This window comes from Mustela nivalis (genome assembly GCF_964662115.1).
Source record: "Mustela nivalis genome assembly, chromosome: 12".
NCBI classification, from domain to species: Eukaryota; Metazoa; Chordata; class Mammalia; order Carnivora; family Mustelidae; genus Mustela; species Mustela nivalis.
In genome coordinates this window covers 17,118,986-17,137,572 of record NC_139031.1, presented here as the reverse complement: position 1 = coordinate 17,137,572, position 18,587 = coordinate 17,118,986, and the positions used below count along the sequence as shown (strand labels likewise).

Genomic DNA, 18,587 nt, shown 5'->3' with positions numbered 1-18,587 from the left:
AATGTGTTCAGGAGGCTAGACTGTGTCCTGTGCTCTGACCACGGTATTCTAAATGAAGTGCCTGAAATTAATCATCAACCCCTGGGAGTGGGAGTGGGGTGAGGCGCAGGGAAAAGAAAACCAGATAACATTGTCTTTAAATATCAAGTTTAAGATTTAGTTTGCTCAAAATATTAAAGATAGAGATCAATAATTGATTAGTGTCACATAATGGTTATGTGAAGAAATACCTAGTAGTATTTTTGAGGTTACTTCAAAGTTTTTTTTCCAAGTAAGGTTTATTTTTTTTTTTCTGTAATATTGGATTATTGACTTTGTAGGAGACTGCTGGCTTGAAGGTGGGGGTTTCCAGCCGCATCAATGAATGGCTAACCAAAACCCCAGATGGAAATAAGTCACCCGCTCCCAAACCGTCTGTAAGTAGCTCTGGGTTTTTCTGAAGAGTTTTGATCTCAGTTTCCAGCAGCATAAGGTCTGTTTGCCTGGGAAAGACAGGTGCTTCTCTCCTTTGCTGCCACCCCGAACAACAAACGAGGAGAGGCTCAGAATGCAAGCAGTCCAGCGCAGAGGGTAGAATGGTGCCACAGTCACCTCAGCACCCTGAGCGGGGCAACTCGCCAGAGCTTGAAGCATCCACAGTTTACACTCTTAACTAGTCTGTTGGCTTAGCTTCCATTCTATAAATTGCAGTTAGGAATTTGAAAGTAAAAATGGTGAATTATCTTGGCCGCTTCTCAGTCAAGGGCACTCCTAGAGTTATTCCCAAAAGAATGTGTATGTTGGCTATTTTGAACCCATATTTTCTAATTTGCCTAATTTCTGTAACTTAACACAAAAATACAGTTATTGGGCAGTTGTTGAAATAATTGCTATAATTTTATTGTCAACACCTCCAAAGGAAAGCCATTAAAAAAAAAAACGGGCAGTAAAACTGGAAACTATAAAAACTGGTTATGAATGTTATTTTTGGAAATCTAACATTTTCTTATTAAGTGTGGCTATCTTACTATAAAAATGTTCTTTTAAATTTTTCACTGAATGTCTGTGATAATTGCCTTACATTTATCATTATAACCAAAAACCTTATTAAGCTCCCTACTATATATTAGTGGGCTTTCTCTGTTAAGTTGCTTTTATACCTTTGTTGGTGCCCAAGGGAGCAGAGCCTCTATTGGTATAACCACTCCAAACCAGAGGTAGAAGAAAAACCTTCTCAATCACTGGCCTCTGCATTGTTGAGCATTTAATTGCATCCATTGACTCCACATTTAATATCCAAAGTAGTCAGTAAAGTTTATCACTTTTCCAACTTAAAAAGAAAAAATGGAAATATTTCCATACGTTTCATGGGTACAACTCCTTGTAATCAAGTAATTTTCAGCCTGAGATTGTTTGCACTAGGGCTCACGGGAGGTATAAAACTAATGTAAACCCAAGTTAAAACTGAAAAGTCAATATATTGGAAAAAAATCTTTCCCCCATCCAAGTAGATACGGAAAGAGGGGTCTGTAACTGGAGACAGTTTAGGCAAGGGATCATACCCAAAAGGTATATTCTCTTTAGTGCCTCAAATTTCCCAAGCACCAAAGGTGACATAAAGAGTAGGAATTACTTTTTTAAATGGTAACTTATATAAGTTTTGTGTGTACAGACAAGTGATTATTAACTTTTCTGAATTTGGGGCCCTTTTGAAAACCCAGTGAAATCAAAGGGCACTCTCCCCTCAAATACACATGTGATACTAATTGAGCAAGTTCGTAGACCCCCTGAAGGTCTCACGAGATAGAAAGGCTAAAGAGAGAAAGGTATATGTTTTTTCTTCTTTGATGAGTATAGCACATCACTAGACGAGATGGTTACTTTTTCACATTTACAGTTTGGCGATCTCACTCATTTCTAAACCATATTATACCCCTGTGTTTGGTATAGGACTTGACCTTACTCTTTTAACAGTACCATAACTGATAAGTTATCTTCATCCATGTTGTCCTAATGGGAGGGTTAAGAGATTTAACTTAGTTATTACTACAAGAGGTATAATAACTGTGTAGATTTTCTGGAAGGACCAAAAGGTATTACAGGGAAATTACAAAACCATTGCCTGCCTTACCTGTGATTTAGTAAGCAATTTGCAGACCATTTCCGAGAGGATGGAGAGGAAAGGAAGGAAATGCATCAATTAGTATAGATTGGGGTGATATCTTTTTTCCCATGTCTCATTGGATTTGGTACACTAGTGTGACTTCCTAGATGAAGGTCAGACTGGAAGAAAACAAATGTAATTTGTTGTCAATAACGGCTTGTTTGAATGTGCTTGGTAAGCAGATTTAAGCTTTGTGTACATCCCAGGTGTAGTGCACCTGGTGCCATGTTGAAGTCTGAAGAAGCAACATGGTAGTCTCTTTGGGAGAGGACATGACTTGGAGCCCAGCAAGGGCAAGATGGTAACTCAGAGACAAAATGGATCTAGCAGAAAAGAGATGAAATCTTGCATAAAACTTGTCAGGAAAACATTAAGTCTGGGAGAGCAGCATAGACAGATCAAGCAAGGAACTTGTTCAAGTTTTATCCAGGGGGTTCTCACACTGGTGGGCTAAGATCTGTGTTGTTTGAGCCGCTTTATTTCCCTTTTTAAAATTGTAATTTGAACAGTATTGAGGTGCAGAGGTATACAGTCTTGAATTTGTTGATTCCCTCTTAAAAAAAAAAAAAGATTTTATTTATTTATTTGACAGTGATCACAAGCAGGCAGGGAGGCAGGCAGAGAGAGAGAGAAAGGAGGCTCCCTGCTGGGCAGAGAGCCCGATGCAAGGCTCAATCCCAGGACTCTGGGATCATGACCTAAGCCCGATGCAAGGCTCAATCCCAGGACCCTGGGATCATGACCTAAGCTGAAGGCAGAGGCTTTAACCCACTGAGCCACCCAGGTGCCCCAACTTTTTTTTTTTTTTTTTTTTTGGAGTTTCTTATATCAGGTCTCTTTGGGCATTTATGTTTCTAGCCTGGCCCTTCGTCTAGGCATCTAAGTTTGACACCCTTGGGACTCTGAGCCCCAGCCCAGGATGTCAGAGGATTACCTAAAGATAGCAGCCAGTGGGAGACCCCCAAAGGGGCCTTCTGATTTGGGATCAGAGGTGATTTATCCTCAGCTCCTTTTTTATAGTCCTTGGTATACACGAGTGGAGGGGAAAGCCTGGGTTTGTTTTGGCAAGTGTGTGGCATATGTCCACTAAGGAAAAAAATCAGAGGAAAATTCTTTCCCAAAACAGTCCTCACCCAGTGAAGCCTCAAGCAGGGAAGGAGCAATCCACAGGATTAGAGTTCTGTTCTACACCTCCCCGAAGAGAAAAACGACCCTTTACCACGAGTTACATAGTAATTTTCATATATGCTAAAAATCAAAGGTGTTCAAAGTAGTTTGTCAACCAGTATTTTTAGGGTGTCTGAAAATTAACTTACTCAGAATTAAACAGTATCTATACCTGATTCTTTACTGGGACACCTCCTGCTATTTGTGGGCAGAATTTATAGGATTTGGGTATAACTTTATAACTAGAATTCAGTTCTGAGTATGTCTGCTTTATCTGGCTTGACTGTTCTTTGTGTCTAACCTGCATGTTATATACAGCAATTTAAGTGCTAATTTGTCTTTCTTTTTGTTTAAAAAGTCCCAACAATGTCTTTCTCAGCTGAATTCTCTTCTTCATTCTCTGATCTCTGGTTGACTGGAAACCTGCTTCTCCTGACTTCATTTCTCCCTCTTCTTCTGGAGTGGGTCTTTCTCTAGAATGTAGTCTGGCCAGGTAACTGCATTTATATTTCCCCTTTGATTTAACATGCCAGCTTACCACTGGATGTTCATATTTTCTTGAGATGGACTCTTTAAACTCTGCAAGTGCTCTCAAAAGGTTACTAGTCAGGATTTAAGGGAACTACAATTCACTTTCTTCAGTAAAAGAACATTCATGTGAAAGAATAATAATTGTTTTATATGAATCAAATAAATAAAGTAATAATAGCCACTTTCCAGAGCTTCCATTAGTATGTTCCTAATTATAGTTTCCCAAATTTTAAAACAGTCATCCAGACAATTTGGCAGCTTCTACCTACATTGGCAAATGTAGTGGAATTCTTCAAAAACAACCTGATGTGTTGCTTCTGGTTCCAAGTTAAATAGGTGTAACTCTCTAATGGAATATCAGGAATCCAGGCCACAACGGAAATCTAGAAACTCAGTAAGATTGAGGTAAATCTGAAATGCTTCACTTGGTACCATTTACCCACTGAATTTTCAGTGTCAAGATTTCAATAGTATCTATCAAAACTGTGTCCATTTAGACCAGTGTCTGTGGATAAACGCAATCGTTATTAGCTTTGCCTTCCTAATGAGAAAAGCTTTTGCCAAAATAAACATTACTATTTCAGTAAAACACATTTATTTTCTACAAACCACCTTTGCCAAGTACTAGTATAAGCAAATGCTGGAAGAAAAGTACATGGAAACAGAAATTTGGATCCCTTTCCAAACCGGATTCATTCTGAGGTAGTAAATAATGAATCAAAGCTATGTGACTGTTGCCGATCATTATTTCAGTGTTTTCTTCCCAAGATTTCCGCATGCTCTCACACATATCATCAACTCACCTTCTCTTACGGGTACACCCTGTGGTACATGTTTCGTTTTGTGGGCTAGCCTGTACTGCTGTACACTTGCTTCTTAGAAAACAACATGATTCTAGTCTGACGGAAGTGCAGTTAGTTGAGCTGCCCAGGGCCAGACTCTAAGATAGTAATTTGAATGCAAATACTTTACTGGGGAAGCAAAGAAAACACTATAGGAAGTGAGTCAGGGCAAAGAAGGAAGCCAGTAATGCTATTTAAAGTCACCACATGGGCTATCAAAGCTTAATCCCACTGAGGCACCCTGGAAACCACCATAGAACACACACTTCCCAGTTTTCCCACCTGAGGCGTGCGTGAGCCTGAGAAATACTCTTGCACCAAATCTCACCAGTGAGGAATTGAGGACTGCCCCTGGGGGTGTTAACTCTCTGAACTTCCAGCCTACCTCCTGGGTGGGCAGAGTGGGCATCGGTGCCCAGAGAAAGACCCCAGGCCAAGAAATGGGAGTGTTGGCGTTTGGAAGTCAGGCTGGTCTGCACTGAAGTCCTAAAGGTGTAGGGAATCCACCAGAATGCTGAAAGAAGGCTGATCTGCAAGAGGTGACCTGCTTATCCAACCCCAAAAGAGTTAAAACTAACGTACATTCTATTCACTTCTAAGAGCATGAAAAGTTGAAAATAGGCTGCATTATTTTAAATGTGCTTATATTCCAATTCTACTGATCAATAAACAGGAAGCCCTCGGTGGAGGCTGGATCATTCCAGCCCATTCTCCTATCAGAACATAGACCAAGGTCTATATAAAAACAAACAGTGGCTGATGATCCTTTTGATTCCATCCATTTCGAATCACCAGGATAAAGTGTATTAAATAAGAAATTAATTCAAACAAACTACAGAAGTGGGGATTTATTTAGAGCTAGCCAGAAAATATAAATGGCCACCTATCAACTTCTTCTTCTTTTTCATCATTAGGATTTGAGGCCAGGAGACGTATCTGGCAAGCGGAACCTCTGGGAAAAGCAATCTGTGGATAAGGTCACTTCTCCCACTAAGGTAATCTCCTGGGAAGATTTGCTTTTCATAGGTTCTTTTCCTGCTGTATCGTGCAGTATGATGTCTCAGGGTCAATTGAGAAATATCGCTGATCCACAGAGCCTTGTCTATGTGACCATCAGCTTCTGAAAAGTTGCATGTGGTACAGTGAGAAGTAAAGCTCACAGAGCCTGCTGCATTGTCGGCTTGTCAGTCATGCGACATAAATAGTCCGGACCTGTGGAGTGGTCCGCAATAAGACATTCTAGAAGCACCATCGTGGTAGGAGTGTTAACCACAGAGGTAGTATGGTACAAATAAGCATGCTCTATACTTCCTTACATGGTCCAGGCTTGGACCGTGACCATCACCTAGGGGGGAAACATCTGTCTCCCTGAGTGGCCCCAAAGCTGCTTTCTAGACCCATTACATTGTCAGGAGTCTAGGACCCAAGGTTGCTGTGGGAAAAAAAATTAAAATAATATTTAAAAGTCAGACAAAACTTGCTACCCTAAGAAAACCAATGGCTAAGAGTGCTTGGATTTGTCTTTTTTTGGTCTTCCCATCAATGGGTATGCTCATTTCGTCATAAAGGAGGCTCTAGACAATATCTAAATGATACTCCAACTGAAAATAGGACTGTTGTTGTCCAAGGAGCTAATTCAACTTCTGATTGTAGCCCTTCCCCACTTCAAGCAATAAGCCTAGTTTTTTCCTTTAACAGAGGGAAAATTGAAGAGAGAGAGAGATCAGAGAGCAGCCATAAGCAGGATTAGAGCAGTCTGCTTACAGGTCGATTTAGAAGCACTTTTCAAGCAAACCCAGGGCTGGGGAACCCCTCAAAGGCGACCAGAGGTTCTCTACAGGTCCGTGACGTCAGGGAATCACTTGCCCTTTCCTACTTCGACATGTTCCTCAGTCTGGCACAGCTGCCTAATGTGCTCTTCCGTCTTGATTAGTTACTGATTGCTCTACATTCCAGCAAAATCCAATGGCCCAGTCTCTCTATTTAAGGTGGTTTTTAAATAACTTTTCTAAATATATTAAAGTACCTGATAATAATTATCACCACTACAAACCACTTTATCCGCCCTATGCAAGGAACTGTTCCACCTTCTTAAGCTACAGTATCTCCTTTGACCTTCCAACCACCCTGTGAAGTGGTCTTATTATCACCCTTGTCTAGAGCTGAGGGAAGCAAAGCACAGGGACATGAACTTTCCCCAACGACCCAACAATAAGTTAGCAAAGCCTGCATCCAAACTCGGGCCGTCTGGTCTGAGCCTACGATCTTAACCACTATGCATGCCCCTTTCGTTGGAGGATTGCATAGTTAGCAGAAAATAGAAATCTTGAAATTTCCTTGCACAATTTTCTCCTGGTGGAGGAAGGGTAAGGGGATTGTTTATTGTTTCTTTTTGAAGACAAAGAATGTACTTTTGTTGGCCTAAGCCATCATGGCCCCTCTAGCATCCATCTCCGACCTCTTGAAAATGGCAGTCGAATGTGTATATAGTCTGCTTTCTGAGTGGAGGGTGCCAGCTGTCCTAGCCCGTCCGCACAGGTTTCATAGAGCCTCTCAGGAAAAGATTCCTCTGAGCCAGGGTTCTGGGAAGTGGAGTACAGAGACGATCTGGAATGGTAACACTCCAGAGAACACCACTCATGTTCATCGCAACATGACTGGTGCTCCTTGGAACTGGGCTGTGTGGTGATACGAGGTGGGAAGGTGATGGGGTAGTCTCCACAAGTACCACCCCCTCGTCCTCGGTCATACCACAGAACTCTCTGTACAGTAATAATAATACAGCCATGAGGCCCAGAACTGAGTTTACAAGGTAGCAGAGCAGGCAGCAACTCTGCTGCAAGATGTCAGACTCACTACACGTCAGGCCGTCATTCCTCGGAAATGCAGATTGACAACACCAAGGCTTGTGAATACATCAGCGAGGAATTCTAGCAGTTAGTTGTAGAAATGGTATACAAATAAGAGTGTGGGCCAGATAAGTTTCAAGGATCAGGGTGTAAGAATAGGAGGGAAGAAATTAACCCCCCCCCAAAAAAATAGGAGAAAACTAAAGATAAGCACATTCCATTTTGTCATTGTCCTTGATGTGGCCAAGACTGAGCCACTCGCCATGTGTGCCTGTTTTGGAAAGCGCACTAGGGATTCCTGGCCCTTCGAGTGGAGGTCTTTTGTTTTGTTTTTTGTTTTTTGTTTTTTAAATGTTCCTTGACTGTGAACACCACAAGCACGGCTAAAGACCAAGATGGGGAATGGGGAATATAAAGAAGAAAGAAACAAAGAGAGAGAGAGAGAAAAGAAAGAAGAAAGAAGGGAGGAAAGAAAGGCAGGAAGAGAGGAAGGGGGAGAGAGGAAGAGAGAGGGAAAAGGAAGGGGTAAAATCAGCAGAAAAGAGGGAGACGGGAAGATCAGGAACATATTTGAACAGAATACCAACAATAATCCTCCCTTTCTTAAATATTTATTCCTGCCGTATTTCAATTATTTTTTTTTTCTTCTTATGACACAAAACATCTGGCTGAAACGCCATGACCTGCGGATTTAAAGCTCTCTTCTCTTAGCAGGTTTGAGAGAGTTCAAGAAAGAACCCAAAGTAGCCGCTCAAGATGCTGGACCAGCTCAGTTGGAGAGGGCTAGTTTGCTCTGTTTTATATTTATGTTGATTTACTAAATTGAGTTCATTTCCTCTTGTTTTATTTTTCATTATCCCAGTAAACCCATGTATATTATCACTATATTTAATAATCACAGTCTAGAGATGTTCATGGTAAAAGTACTGCCTTTGCACAGGAGCCTGTTTCTAAAGAAACCCATGCTGTGAAATAGAGACTTGCCTACTGATCAGCCTAACTCTGTCTGAGCAGTGACACCAGCCACACCGGAAGTCAGCTAAAGGAGCCTCACATTGAAAATTGCCTGAGAAATGTGTGCAGTGTCCAGAAAAACAAATCCTAGTGGTTTGGTTTGGTTTGGTTTTTATTTTAAATACAGAAGTCATGTTGTTTCTGCACTTTAGCATAAAGCATGGAAGAAATTATCTTACTCTAGGCAATTGTAACACTTTCTGAAAGTAACCCGTTTCAGATTTGAGATACTGCAATCATGATTGTCTTAAAACAAACAAACAAAAAAAGATGTGCTGTTAAGGTATTGCTTTTTTCATGCTGATGAGTATCTAAATTGGATAATGATGTTAGGTGACATTGGTACTGATTCGTTAGGTTGGTTGCTTTGTGGATTTCTTTGGTAGTGATAGCGAACCACATTTTAGATGACCCAATCATGTATGTATGTGCATACACGTATACAAACACACTAATGGTAGAAAGCTTTTTTATGTGCTAGACTATTATATTTAGCAGTATGTCCTTGTAACTAGCCAATATCACAGCTTTTTAAAAATTAAAAATCACACTATTATATTAATATTTCATATTTGCCAATAGATACATGGCAGAATAGGTATTGATATGTTTCCAATGCCCGATATCCTGTAAGAAGAAAAGAGAAAAGTGTCAAAATTAGTTGACATTTTCTATAAAACATAGTATTTAGTTTATAATTAAAAACAATCTTGAAGTCTGGTGGGAATTTGTCCTAAAGCTACCGTCTCGGTCAAACACAAATCTTGCTCAGAACTCTATTCTCTTCTTAAAATCAAGTCCACGGTAGGTTGGCTTAGATGATAAATGAGGTCTCTTCCATCTCCAAAATTTGAAGACCAGCATTTTTGTCACAAAATCGTACAGATTGGAATTCCACATGTGGGTATCCTAAGACCAACTTTGGCTAATGTTTGGAGGCAGAGAAGAAAAGTGAGCAAAAGCCAGTATTTAGGAGTCATGACAGTATTTTCCATTCTTCATAGACTGAAACATATTTTAAATTAAACTTTTCTACTTTTATTAGTCATTGGTACTTGTAGCTGACAACATGTTGAATTTTAAAAAAAAAAAAAAAGTGTGACTTAGTCCTGCCTTTTCCCCCAAGAGTCTATTGACTTGTCATTTTTACATTTTGCACACACAATCTAGATATCACGTCTTATTTTAGCTTACTAGTGCTCATCTGTTCTCCACAATAGATGATAAAAGAGTCTTCCAGTGTCTTGCAGTATGTTCTAGCATAGAAATATACATGTAGTTTAATTCTATAAACTTATACCTCATTTGACTTAACCAAAATTGTCTTAGTCTCAACTCCTACCACATTAAGGGAGTCTCTCAGATGACTCTTCTAATCTACAGTACTGCCCTAGAAGAGCTAGCCAGGGCAAGGCTGGCATGCAGAGTGACCACTGCCTTCTGAAGTCTATTTTCCTCATAAATCAGTAAAGAATTGTTGAATCCTCTAGCTTTAGCACACCTGGACCAAAGGAAGGAAAGCCACGAGGACTGCACTGGTCATCTATCCATGACAGAGTAGACATGAGTCTATGATAAAGTGAACTAGAATTCTCACGTAGTTCCTGATTTTAGCATTTACTCCCGTAATTGGAGTGAAATGGATCAAAGTTTGAATTAAGGCCCATGGTGAAGCAATGTTGCTTTGTTGTATTTTTGAATAAGAGTTTCTCCTGATCACTATTATTTTTTTTTTCCTAGAAAGTCTTAAGTTGAGAAGAGACTATATCGATCCTGACTTTTATTCCAATATTGGATGGAATAAGTTTTAGGGTAGAATTTTGTTCAGTTTGGATTTAATCTTTTAAAAAATAAATTCCTTGTTTACTTGTCTGATTACAATTCTCTTTGTTATCTTTAAGAGGTAAGACTGCAAGGTGACTAGCATGTTCTGTGAATCTGCCATTCCTAAAAATTTTATAAACACTTGATATTTTTCACTGATAATTGATCGCTGCAATAAATATATATTGTGAAAATGCATCCACAATAAATGGATTCCTCCAATGTCTCTGCCTTGCTTATTTTTTATGCACTGTATTGATTACAAATAAGAGTTATATCTGTTTTAATAAAGATGGTGGCATAGCAAAATTTGTATTTCAGATTGAGTATTGGTTTCACTCTTCTTTTTTTATTTTTAAGATTTTATTTATTTACTTGTCAGAGAGAGATCACAAGTAGGCAGAGAGAGAGAAGAGGCAGGGGAAGCAGGTTCCCTGCTGAGCATGGAGCCTGATGCGGGACTCGATCCCAGAACCCTGAGATCATGACCTGAGCTGAAGGCAGAAGCTTAACCCACCAAGCCACCCAGGCACCCTTTTTTTTTTTTTTTATGATTTTATTTATGGTTTCACTCTTTTTTAAGAAGAAAAGCCATTTCATTTTTAAATTATTCTTCTTACTGGCAATTTCTAAACAAAAATTGCTCTGATATGGACCACTCATCAAACATGTATGGAAAAGGTTGAAAAGAGGGATTAAAAAGAAATTCTCCTTCCAAAAAAAAAAAAATTGTATCTTCCTCCATCCTCCCTCTCATTCCCCATCTTATTGCACACCACTCCTCTTGCTCCTAAGATGGAAGTACTATTTTCCCAAAGGTAGTGTCTTTTATAGTAGAAGTGGTCATTTAATATATACCCTTCATTTGCAGAATACTGACTATTTTCAAGGCACTGGAGACTACATTTACATCCACAGATTTTTTTTTGTAGCAATTTTGCATATTTATGTAACACTGGTTGAATATATGAGGTTCTCCTCATAATGGTTTAAACTGTCAGCCCAGAGCCCCTGAACAGTCCCCTAATTCCTGCCCAGCAGATTGGACAGAATTAGCTAAGTTACTGCAGCTTAAAAAAATAGTACCATTTACTTCACCGTCCTAACAGTTTAGGCAACAAGCTAATTGTCCTCAATGTTAATGCACAGAATTAAACAATGAAAAGAATGCCATCTACAGTGCTGGTACCAAACTGATAGGATTAGGTTAGGGATGGACAAAACTTAATTTTACAATATGTGTATTCAGGTTATGAGGTTAAAGATGTTATAGTCTTTTGTATGATGTAGAAACAGGTCTGTATTTCAAGTTTTTTCCTACTCTTGCTTGTATGAGTTCTCGAAATGGAAGAATGGATTTTTAAAAATCTCATGATCCCAAATATGTGTTCTTCCCCAGGACCAAGGAGAAGACCAACAAGGTCTTGATCTGAGTGCTTTGTGTGTTTGGGTCAAGCTTATTAGTCATGTCCAAACGTTCTGTATCCTTACTGATTTTTTTTTATCCATATCTACTATTAAGAAAGGCATGTGAAAATCTCCCTGTATGATTATGGATTTGTCTATTTTTCTTATAATTCTGGAATTAATTTTTAATTAAATAATTTTGCTTTTCATATTTTAAGATGTTTTAGGTGCATGTACAAGTCTAGAATCATTAAAGCTTCCTAGTAAACTGAATGTTTTAAAATTACAAAGTAATCCTCTATTTGCACAGCAAATCTTTTTTCCTTAGAGTTTATTTTTTCTATTCTTAATATTGCTACAGTGGCTTTCTTTTGGTTAACACTTGGCATGACATAACTTTTTTCATCCCTTTACTTTCAAGCTTTATGTAGCCTTTAGTTTTAGATGCATGTTTTTTAAAATCAGACATCTTATAATCATCAGGTTTTAATCCGTTCTGATCATCTCTGAGTTTTATCTGAAGGAATATTTAGTCCTTTTATATTTAATATAATTACTGATATTCTCTTATTTAAGTAGCATCCTAGTTATGTGCCACCTGTTCGATGTACCTTTTCTCTCTTGCTTTTACACCAGACCTATTTCTGCTTCAGAACATCAGTGATCTACAAGAGGCAGCTGAGAGGCTGAGCTAGACTTTTGGCAACCCAATGAGGCTAGAGGGAAAAAAAGAATATTCTGTCAAAGATGAGGCTTTGTTAAACTACTTCCTCCTTATGCGACTACAAAGAGCTGACTCCTGAAAGTAAGCGTGAGCTTGAAGTAATTGGTCCTTACATGAATTGGGACCTTCCTTAATTTGGGGAACAACTGCATTATTCCATTGGGGAGATAAGTGATAGACATGAAAAGTTACAAAATACTGAGGAAGAATTCAAGAACTTAAGAGAAAATATCATAAGACTCTAGTACATAACTGTCAAAAAATTATGTAGTACATGATTGTAATGTTTAGAGGGAGGAAAAAACATTTCAGCTTGGGGTAATCAGAGAAAAAAAATATATTTGCCTTGTATTTCTTTTGTACCCCCAGCAGTATATACCCAGTGCACCACACATAATGGTGCTGGATAAGTGATATGATGATTTCATGAGCAACCCAATTTATAAACTCTCTGCCAGATGTACTCCTGTCAAGTTCTGTAGGAGGATTTTTAGAGTTCTGATAGGTTAATTTGCTTTATAACATTTTTGCTCACACATTTGTAATTACTCAGCCCTGCATTTCAGCTTCATGAGGATGGTTGGCCTCTTGCTTTACTCTAATGCAGATCTGATACCAGAGTTTTGCCAAGGCTTTTAGTGATGTTGGTTTTTGCTACCCTGAAATAGGATTTCCAAAAAATGTCTCATTAAAATAGGTTGTAGAGGGCCCAACTGGTCAGATAAAGAAACTTCATTCAATAAACTCTTATGGAATGTACTAATATTTAAAAAAGTGAAAGAACTATAATCATACAGAACACAAGATTAATTTCTTAGGTCCTTTTTAACCTTACATGGCTTTCTTCCACCCAAACCTACTTTTCTTAGAACAAATGGTATGTCTTGTATGTCTAGTGCCTGCCGAGGTTAGCAACACAGGTGCTTTGAGGTTTTTTCCGATGATGGAAATCAGCTGTCCTAAGTGCACTGGGGTTTCGCAAGCCTTGGTGAACATCAGAATCAATGGTAGAAATCATGGAACTATATAGGTTCCAGTCCCAGGAGATTCTTATCATAGGGTCTAGAGGTGAGTTGTATAATACCCCTTTGCTTTTCAAATACCTAATTGTGTAAAATGCAGATTTTGACACAGAAGGAGTTGGGAGGGCCTGAGATTCTGCATTTCAATAGGTTCCCAGATGACGTGCCAGTGGCTGCAGCTGCTTTGGGCAACACATTTCAAGGAGCGAGATCTCGCTCTAGGCTCTGTGTGGAAATGCACGCTCCAAAGATTTTCACTGCAAAGATTATCAATCACCGTTGTGATCTCATTCACAACAGAATGAGATCACTTGCTGTGATACAACACTTTATATATAAACTGCCTTAATCCTTAACATCACTTTTAGCAGATAGATGCCATCACTATCTCCATTTTATAAAGAAACTGAGACCCACAGAAGTTAAGTAACTTACCTAAGGTCGTACAGCTAAGTATTCTGGTTCCAGAATCCATACTCTTAACCCCTTACCCTAGTGGGGAGCTTGTTCGAGCACAGATTGCTCTACCCCAGAATTTCTGATTCAGGCCTGATAATTTGCATTTTCTAACAAATTCTCACATGATGCTAACACTGCGCATCCCATAGGTCAGCAGCACTAGCTGATTTAGGCAGGTTCCATTTTTCCCAAGAATACATCTTGGAAACTGACGTCCCTCATGACCACCACGTCTTTGTTTCCTATTACTTGTTGAATATATTCCCCCAAAATCTCCCCAGAAAATACTATTCCGATCTATGCTCACATGTTGTCCCTTACCTAATACATCAGCTTTAATTTTTTTTCCCTTTCTAAGTTCTCTGAAACCAAGTTTGAGTCCACCTCATCTAAGAAAACTTACCCTAGCACACTCACTTTTATCTGAGCCTTTATTCTTGTTAGTGATTTAGTACACCCATAGCGTGCCTGCCTTGTGACCAGCAGGCACTGGACTAGGCAACCAGAATGGAAAGGGTAACCTCAGACCTTCCCTTCCAAAGGCTATTAGAGAAAACCAGATGTTGACATTACTCTCTGGGAATCCTAAGCAGAGATTTACACCAAGTGCCATAGGTTCACAGCAGAAGAAACCTCTACTCCAGACAGCCTGCCTGCTCCCAGAGCACACATCCCTTGTTGGTAACAACCAAGTCTTACACCACCTTGCACCCTTAGCTCTTAGCATCGTACTTTTCACATGCTAAACACTCAGCACATTTTTTTATCCGTATTTACTGAAGACCTACAGCTACCAATCAACATTAGCACTAGAGGTAAAAAAATAAGCTCAAATCCCAGCCCCCCGACCTTAATGGGCTTTGGTATTAAGTAGCAAGAAACAGAATTGGGTAAGTTAAATGCAGTAAAGTGTTGATGATATGACAGGAGTGGGTTAATGGGCGTAACAGAGGCCCAGAGGACAGAGTTGCCTAAAAGAAACTTAAAAGGGTACTTCCAGGACGAAGGTGGCCAGCAGCTGCTAAGAAGGCTAAGTGGGTGGCATTAACTTGCCTCAGTTCAAGTTCTGCTATTAAGCTTTACAGCCTGAAAAACGACTTGGTCAGCATCCAGAGAAGGAATCTATTTTTTTTTTTTTCTTTTATGGATGTACCAGTAAATTAACCAAGCTCAGAAACCCAATATATTGTATAAAGTCAGAATGGCAACACACTCATTTGCAGTGAGAAATTGCCCTCATGGGAACACTGGGCTTCTGTGAGCAGCATTATCTTTTTGTGAACTAAGGCGCTATTTCTGGGAGAGGGGGGCATTCAAGAGAATCACGGAGGACTAGAGGTGTCTGGTTGAAGGGAAAGCTGGCACTTTTTCCTGTTGGATTGCTGGCGAGCCAGGAGTTGGCTAATTTGTCTCTATGCTACCTGAGCTCATAGAAAAGGGAATTGTAAAGAACAGGCCAGACAGGACAGTACTGTGCCAGTGTAGAGAAGAAAGGTCACATATGTGCCCACCAGTCCTAGAGTTGCTCATCACTGGGTCAGTGGTGACACTGTATCATCACGCAGGGATCACCACAGCAAGGCAAGTAGATGCCCAGGTATCAGAGTGATAGGTGTCATTGTCACCAGTTGGAGGTCCGCCGGTCAAATGACAATGACAACTAACATTTTATTGGGTCCTTCCCATATTCCAGGCACTTTCTAAGCACTTCATATGTTATTCACTCATTTAAGCCTCACCATTACCCTACAAGATAGGCATTATACATCTCTCTTGACTTTTGATAGGGTCACGCCCCAATAAACACACTGTGAGTTGAAAAGATCCTAAGTCAAAAATGCATTTCAGGGCTCCTGGGTGGCTCAGTGGATGAAAGCCTCTGCTGTGGCTCCATGTCACTGTCCAGCATTCCGGGAGAGGATCACCCTGCATTATGGCTAACCCAGGAAAAGACCCAAATTCAAAATCCAAGGTCTGGTTTCTGCTGAATTCATATCACTTTCATACCATTGTAAAACTGAAAAATCATAAGTTGAACCATCAATAGGTTAGGGACTTTCCGTAGTACTGTATTACCACATCCTACATGTAAATAAACTAAGACACAGAGAAGTTAAAGAATTTGCTCAAGGGGTGCCTGGGGGGCTCAGTTGGTGAAGCATCTGACTTTTGATTTCAGCACAGGTCATGATCTCAAGGTCATGAGATCAAGTCCCGTGTTGGAGCTTGCTTGGGATTGTCTGTCTGTCTGTCTCTCTCTCTCTCTCTCTCTGTCCCTTCCCCCATGCACACGCTCTCTCTCTCTCTCTCAAAAAGAATTAAAAATAAAATAAAGTCTATGGTCAAGATCATATAGCTATTAAGTGGCAGAGTATTTGAGCCCAGCCAGTTGGCCTCTGAGCCCATAGTCTCTCAGAAGAGATTGTCATTGCCTTAAAGAAAGCCTCTTGTCAGCGGGCAGTTCCGAGTCACCACCCTCATGAAGCCCAAAAAGACCAAGACTAGCACTTGACACCAGCTGTGTAGACCGCAATTTGGCCCAGTTAAAGAGATATTTCCCCTCTTCTTCCCAGTTCATCCTAACATAACAAGGACCTGGCACTTAAAAGGAAGCCAGGATGAATGTAAATAGCAAAACACCCAACTCACACCCCCTTCCCACGGCACCAGAGCTAGGGATAGATCTAGGCTGTCTGGGGGGTAAGGAAGAAGAAGGGTTTGATTCCAGTTTGAAACTAACATTTATAATGTATTTAATACCAAATTTCAGAGTAAAATCTTAAAAACCAAAAGTTTTAGTGTTTCAGTAGCTCAAAGTGGGTAGACAGTTGTGGAATCTGGCATGTTTGTCCTCTGCCAAAAAGGGGATTTCACTGTTGCACCATTCAGGGGCAGGTCTGGGGCAGGATGGCGGGGAGGGACCATGTCATGGTTTTTGTCATGAGACTTCACACTGAGCATTCTTTCTCTTTCAAGGTGATTTATCCTTTCCATTATTTGTTGAGCAGCAGGGGACATTCTTACTAACCCCATTTCCAAGTGTTCAGGAGAATAATGATTCACTGTAGTCCCTCGATTTAGACACACTATACAAACTAATAACACAAACTACTGGTACCAGTGATACTTGTACCAGATAGAAGGACTTCACTGTGGGGATGACCCTTGAGCCAAGTCTTGTGGTTAGTTAATTAGCTGGGACAAGTCTCAAGGTTTGAGTGATTCCTGGGTGGCCCAGTTAAGCATCGACTCTTGATTTGGGCTCACATCATGATCTCAGGGTCCTGGGGTCAAACTCCTCTGTTGGGTTCCAAGCTCAGTGGGGAGTCTACTTGGGATTCTTTTCTCACTCTCCTTCTGCCCCTCTCTGGTCCCCCAAACCCCACGCACATTCTCTTTCTCTCTCTTTCAAAATAAATAATCTTCTTTAAAAACCTCAAGGTTTAAACTTGGAAAGAGTTTGAGAGGCTTGACCCTATAGCAGAACATTCTAGACCCAGCTAGTTTGAGGAAAGCCAAGATGGGTACTAGAGAACCACAGGGACCTAGTGTGGCTTCCTCTGCCAAACTGTCACAAGACCTCGACAGACACATAACCACTAACTTCTGTGATATCATAAATAACTCTGCTTGCCCTAGTCACTGTATTTAAGTCTCTGCTCAACAAAGACCAAGCAAGAATAAATTACAAAGAATAAATTACATTCCTAACACAATTTACATTTGGGCATGTTCCTAAAGTGAATTTTCCTCCTGATTCCCACACTAGTCATTGTGCTCTTTGGAGTGTTGTTTTGGCTTCCCTTTTCCCCCCTTTCTTACTCTTACTGTAATGCCTTTTATACTGCAGGCTTAGACTAAATAAATTCACCAAAAAATAGGAGGGGGAAAAGTTGCTGCAGAAGTAGAGCTGCTTTGCCAAGAAGCCGAAGCTACCTGTATAAGGAGTCTGTCCTATGAGCGTCTCAGATAAGGTCGTAAAGAAGGGAAGCAGAAATTCAGCCTGAAAGTCCTCAGAAGCTTACTCCAGGCCTTCCTTCCACTCTAACTTAAAGACAAAGAATTTCCACTACGTCTGAAATAGAGTAAGTTTTTTAAAAAAGTTAAAAAGAAGCAAGTACTTAACAAAACCATTTAAAATTTACTTAAGGAGGAAATCCTAAAGAAATCTCTTGCCTAAAAATGATATTGACTCAAGTTAAACTTCACCGAAACAGTCCAGGTCTCTCAGGGCCTTTGTACCTGCTGCTTTCCCTGCCTGGCAAGGTCTTCCCTCCACATCAACATGGCTCCTGCCTTTGCTTCTGGTCTCGGCTCAAATGCTTCCTGGTCACAGAGGCTACCCTGGGACACCTGGCTAGCTCAGTAGAACATGTGACTCTTGATCTCGGGCTGTAAGTTGAAGCCCCATGTTGGGTGTAGAGTCTGGTTTTTTTTTTTTAAGATTTTATTTGTCAGAGAGAGAGAGAGCGAGCACAGGCAGACAGAATGGCAGGCAGAGACAGAGGGAGAAGCAAGCTCCCCACTGAGCAAGGAATCCGATGTGGGACTTGATTCCAGGAGGCTGGGATCATGACCTAAGCCAAAGGCAGCTGCTTAACCAAC

At 40.2% G+C, this 18,587-nt stretch overlaps 1 protein-coding gene across 7 annotated transcripts in view; it reads left to right on the top strand.

Annotated features, from left to right (window-relative positions):
• CALD1 (caldesmon 1) overlaps positions 1-10,592 on the top strand; it is a 185,720-nt gene extending 175,128 nt beyond the window's left edge. For 4 of the 7 annotated variants that reach the window (XM_082693298.1, XM_082693295.1, XM_082693299.1 and 1 more), the window contains 3 exons: positions 321-416; positions 5,598-5,678; positions 8,247-10,592. In XM_082693298.1, coding sequence (XP_082549424.1) covers positions 321-416; positions 5,598-5,678; positions 8,247-8,252 — 183 coding nt within the window. In that variant the 3' untranslated portion in view covers positions 8,253-10,592. Of the gene's footprint in view, positions 1-320; positions 417-5,597; positions 5,679-8,243 lie in introns of all 7 variants that reach the window. The other 3 variants (XM_082693297.1, XM_082693294.1, XM_082693293.1) reach the window with 2 other exon arrangements.
• Positions 10,593-18,587: the final 7,995 nt, after the last annotated feature.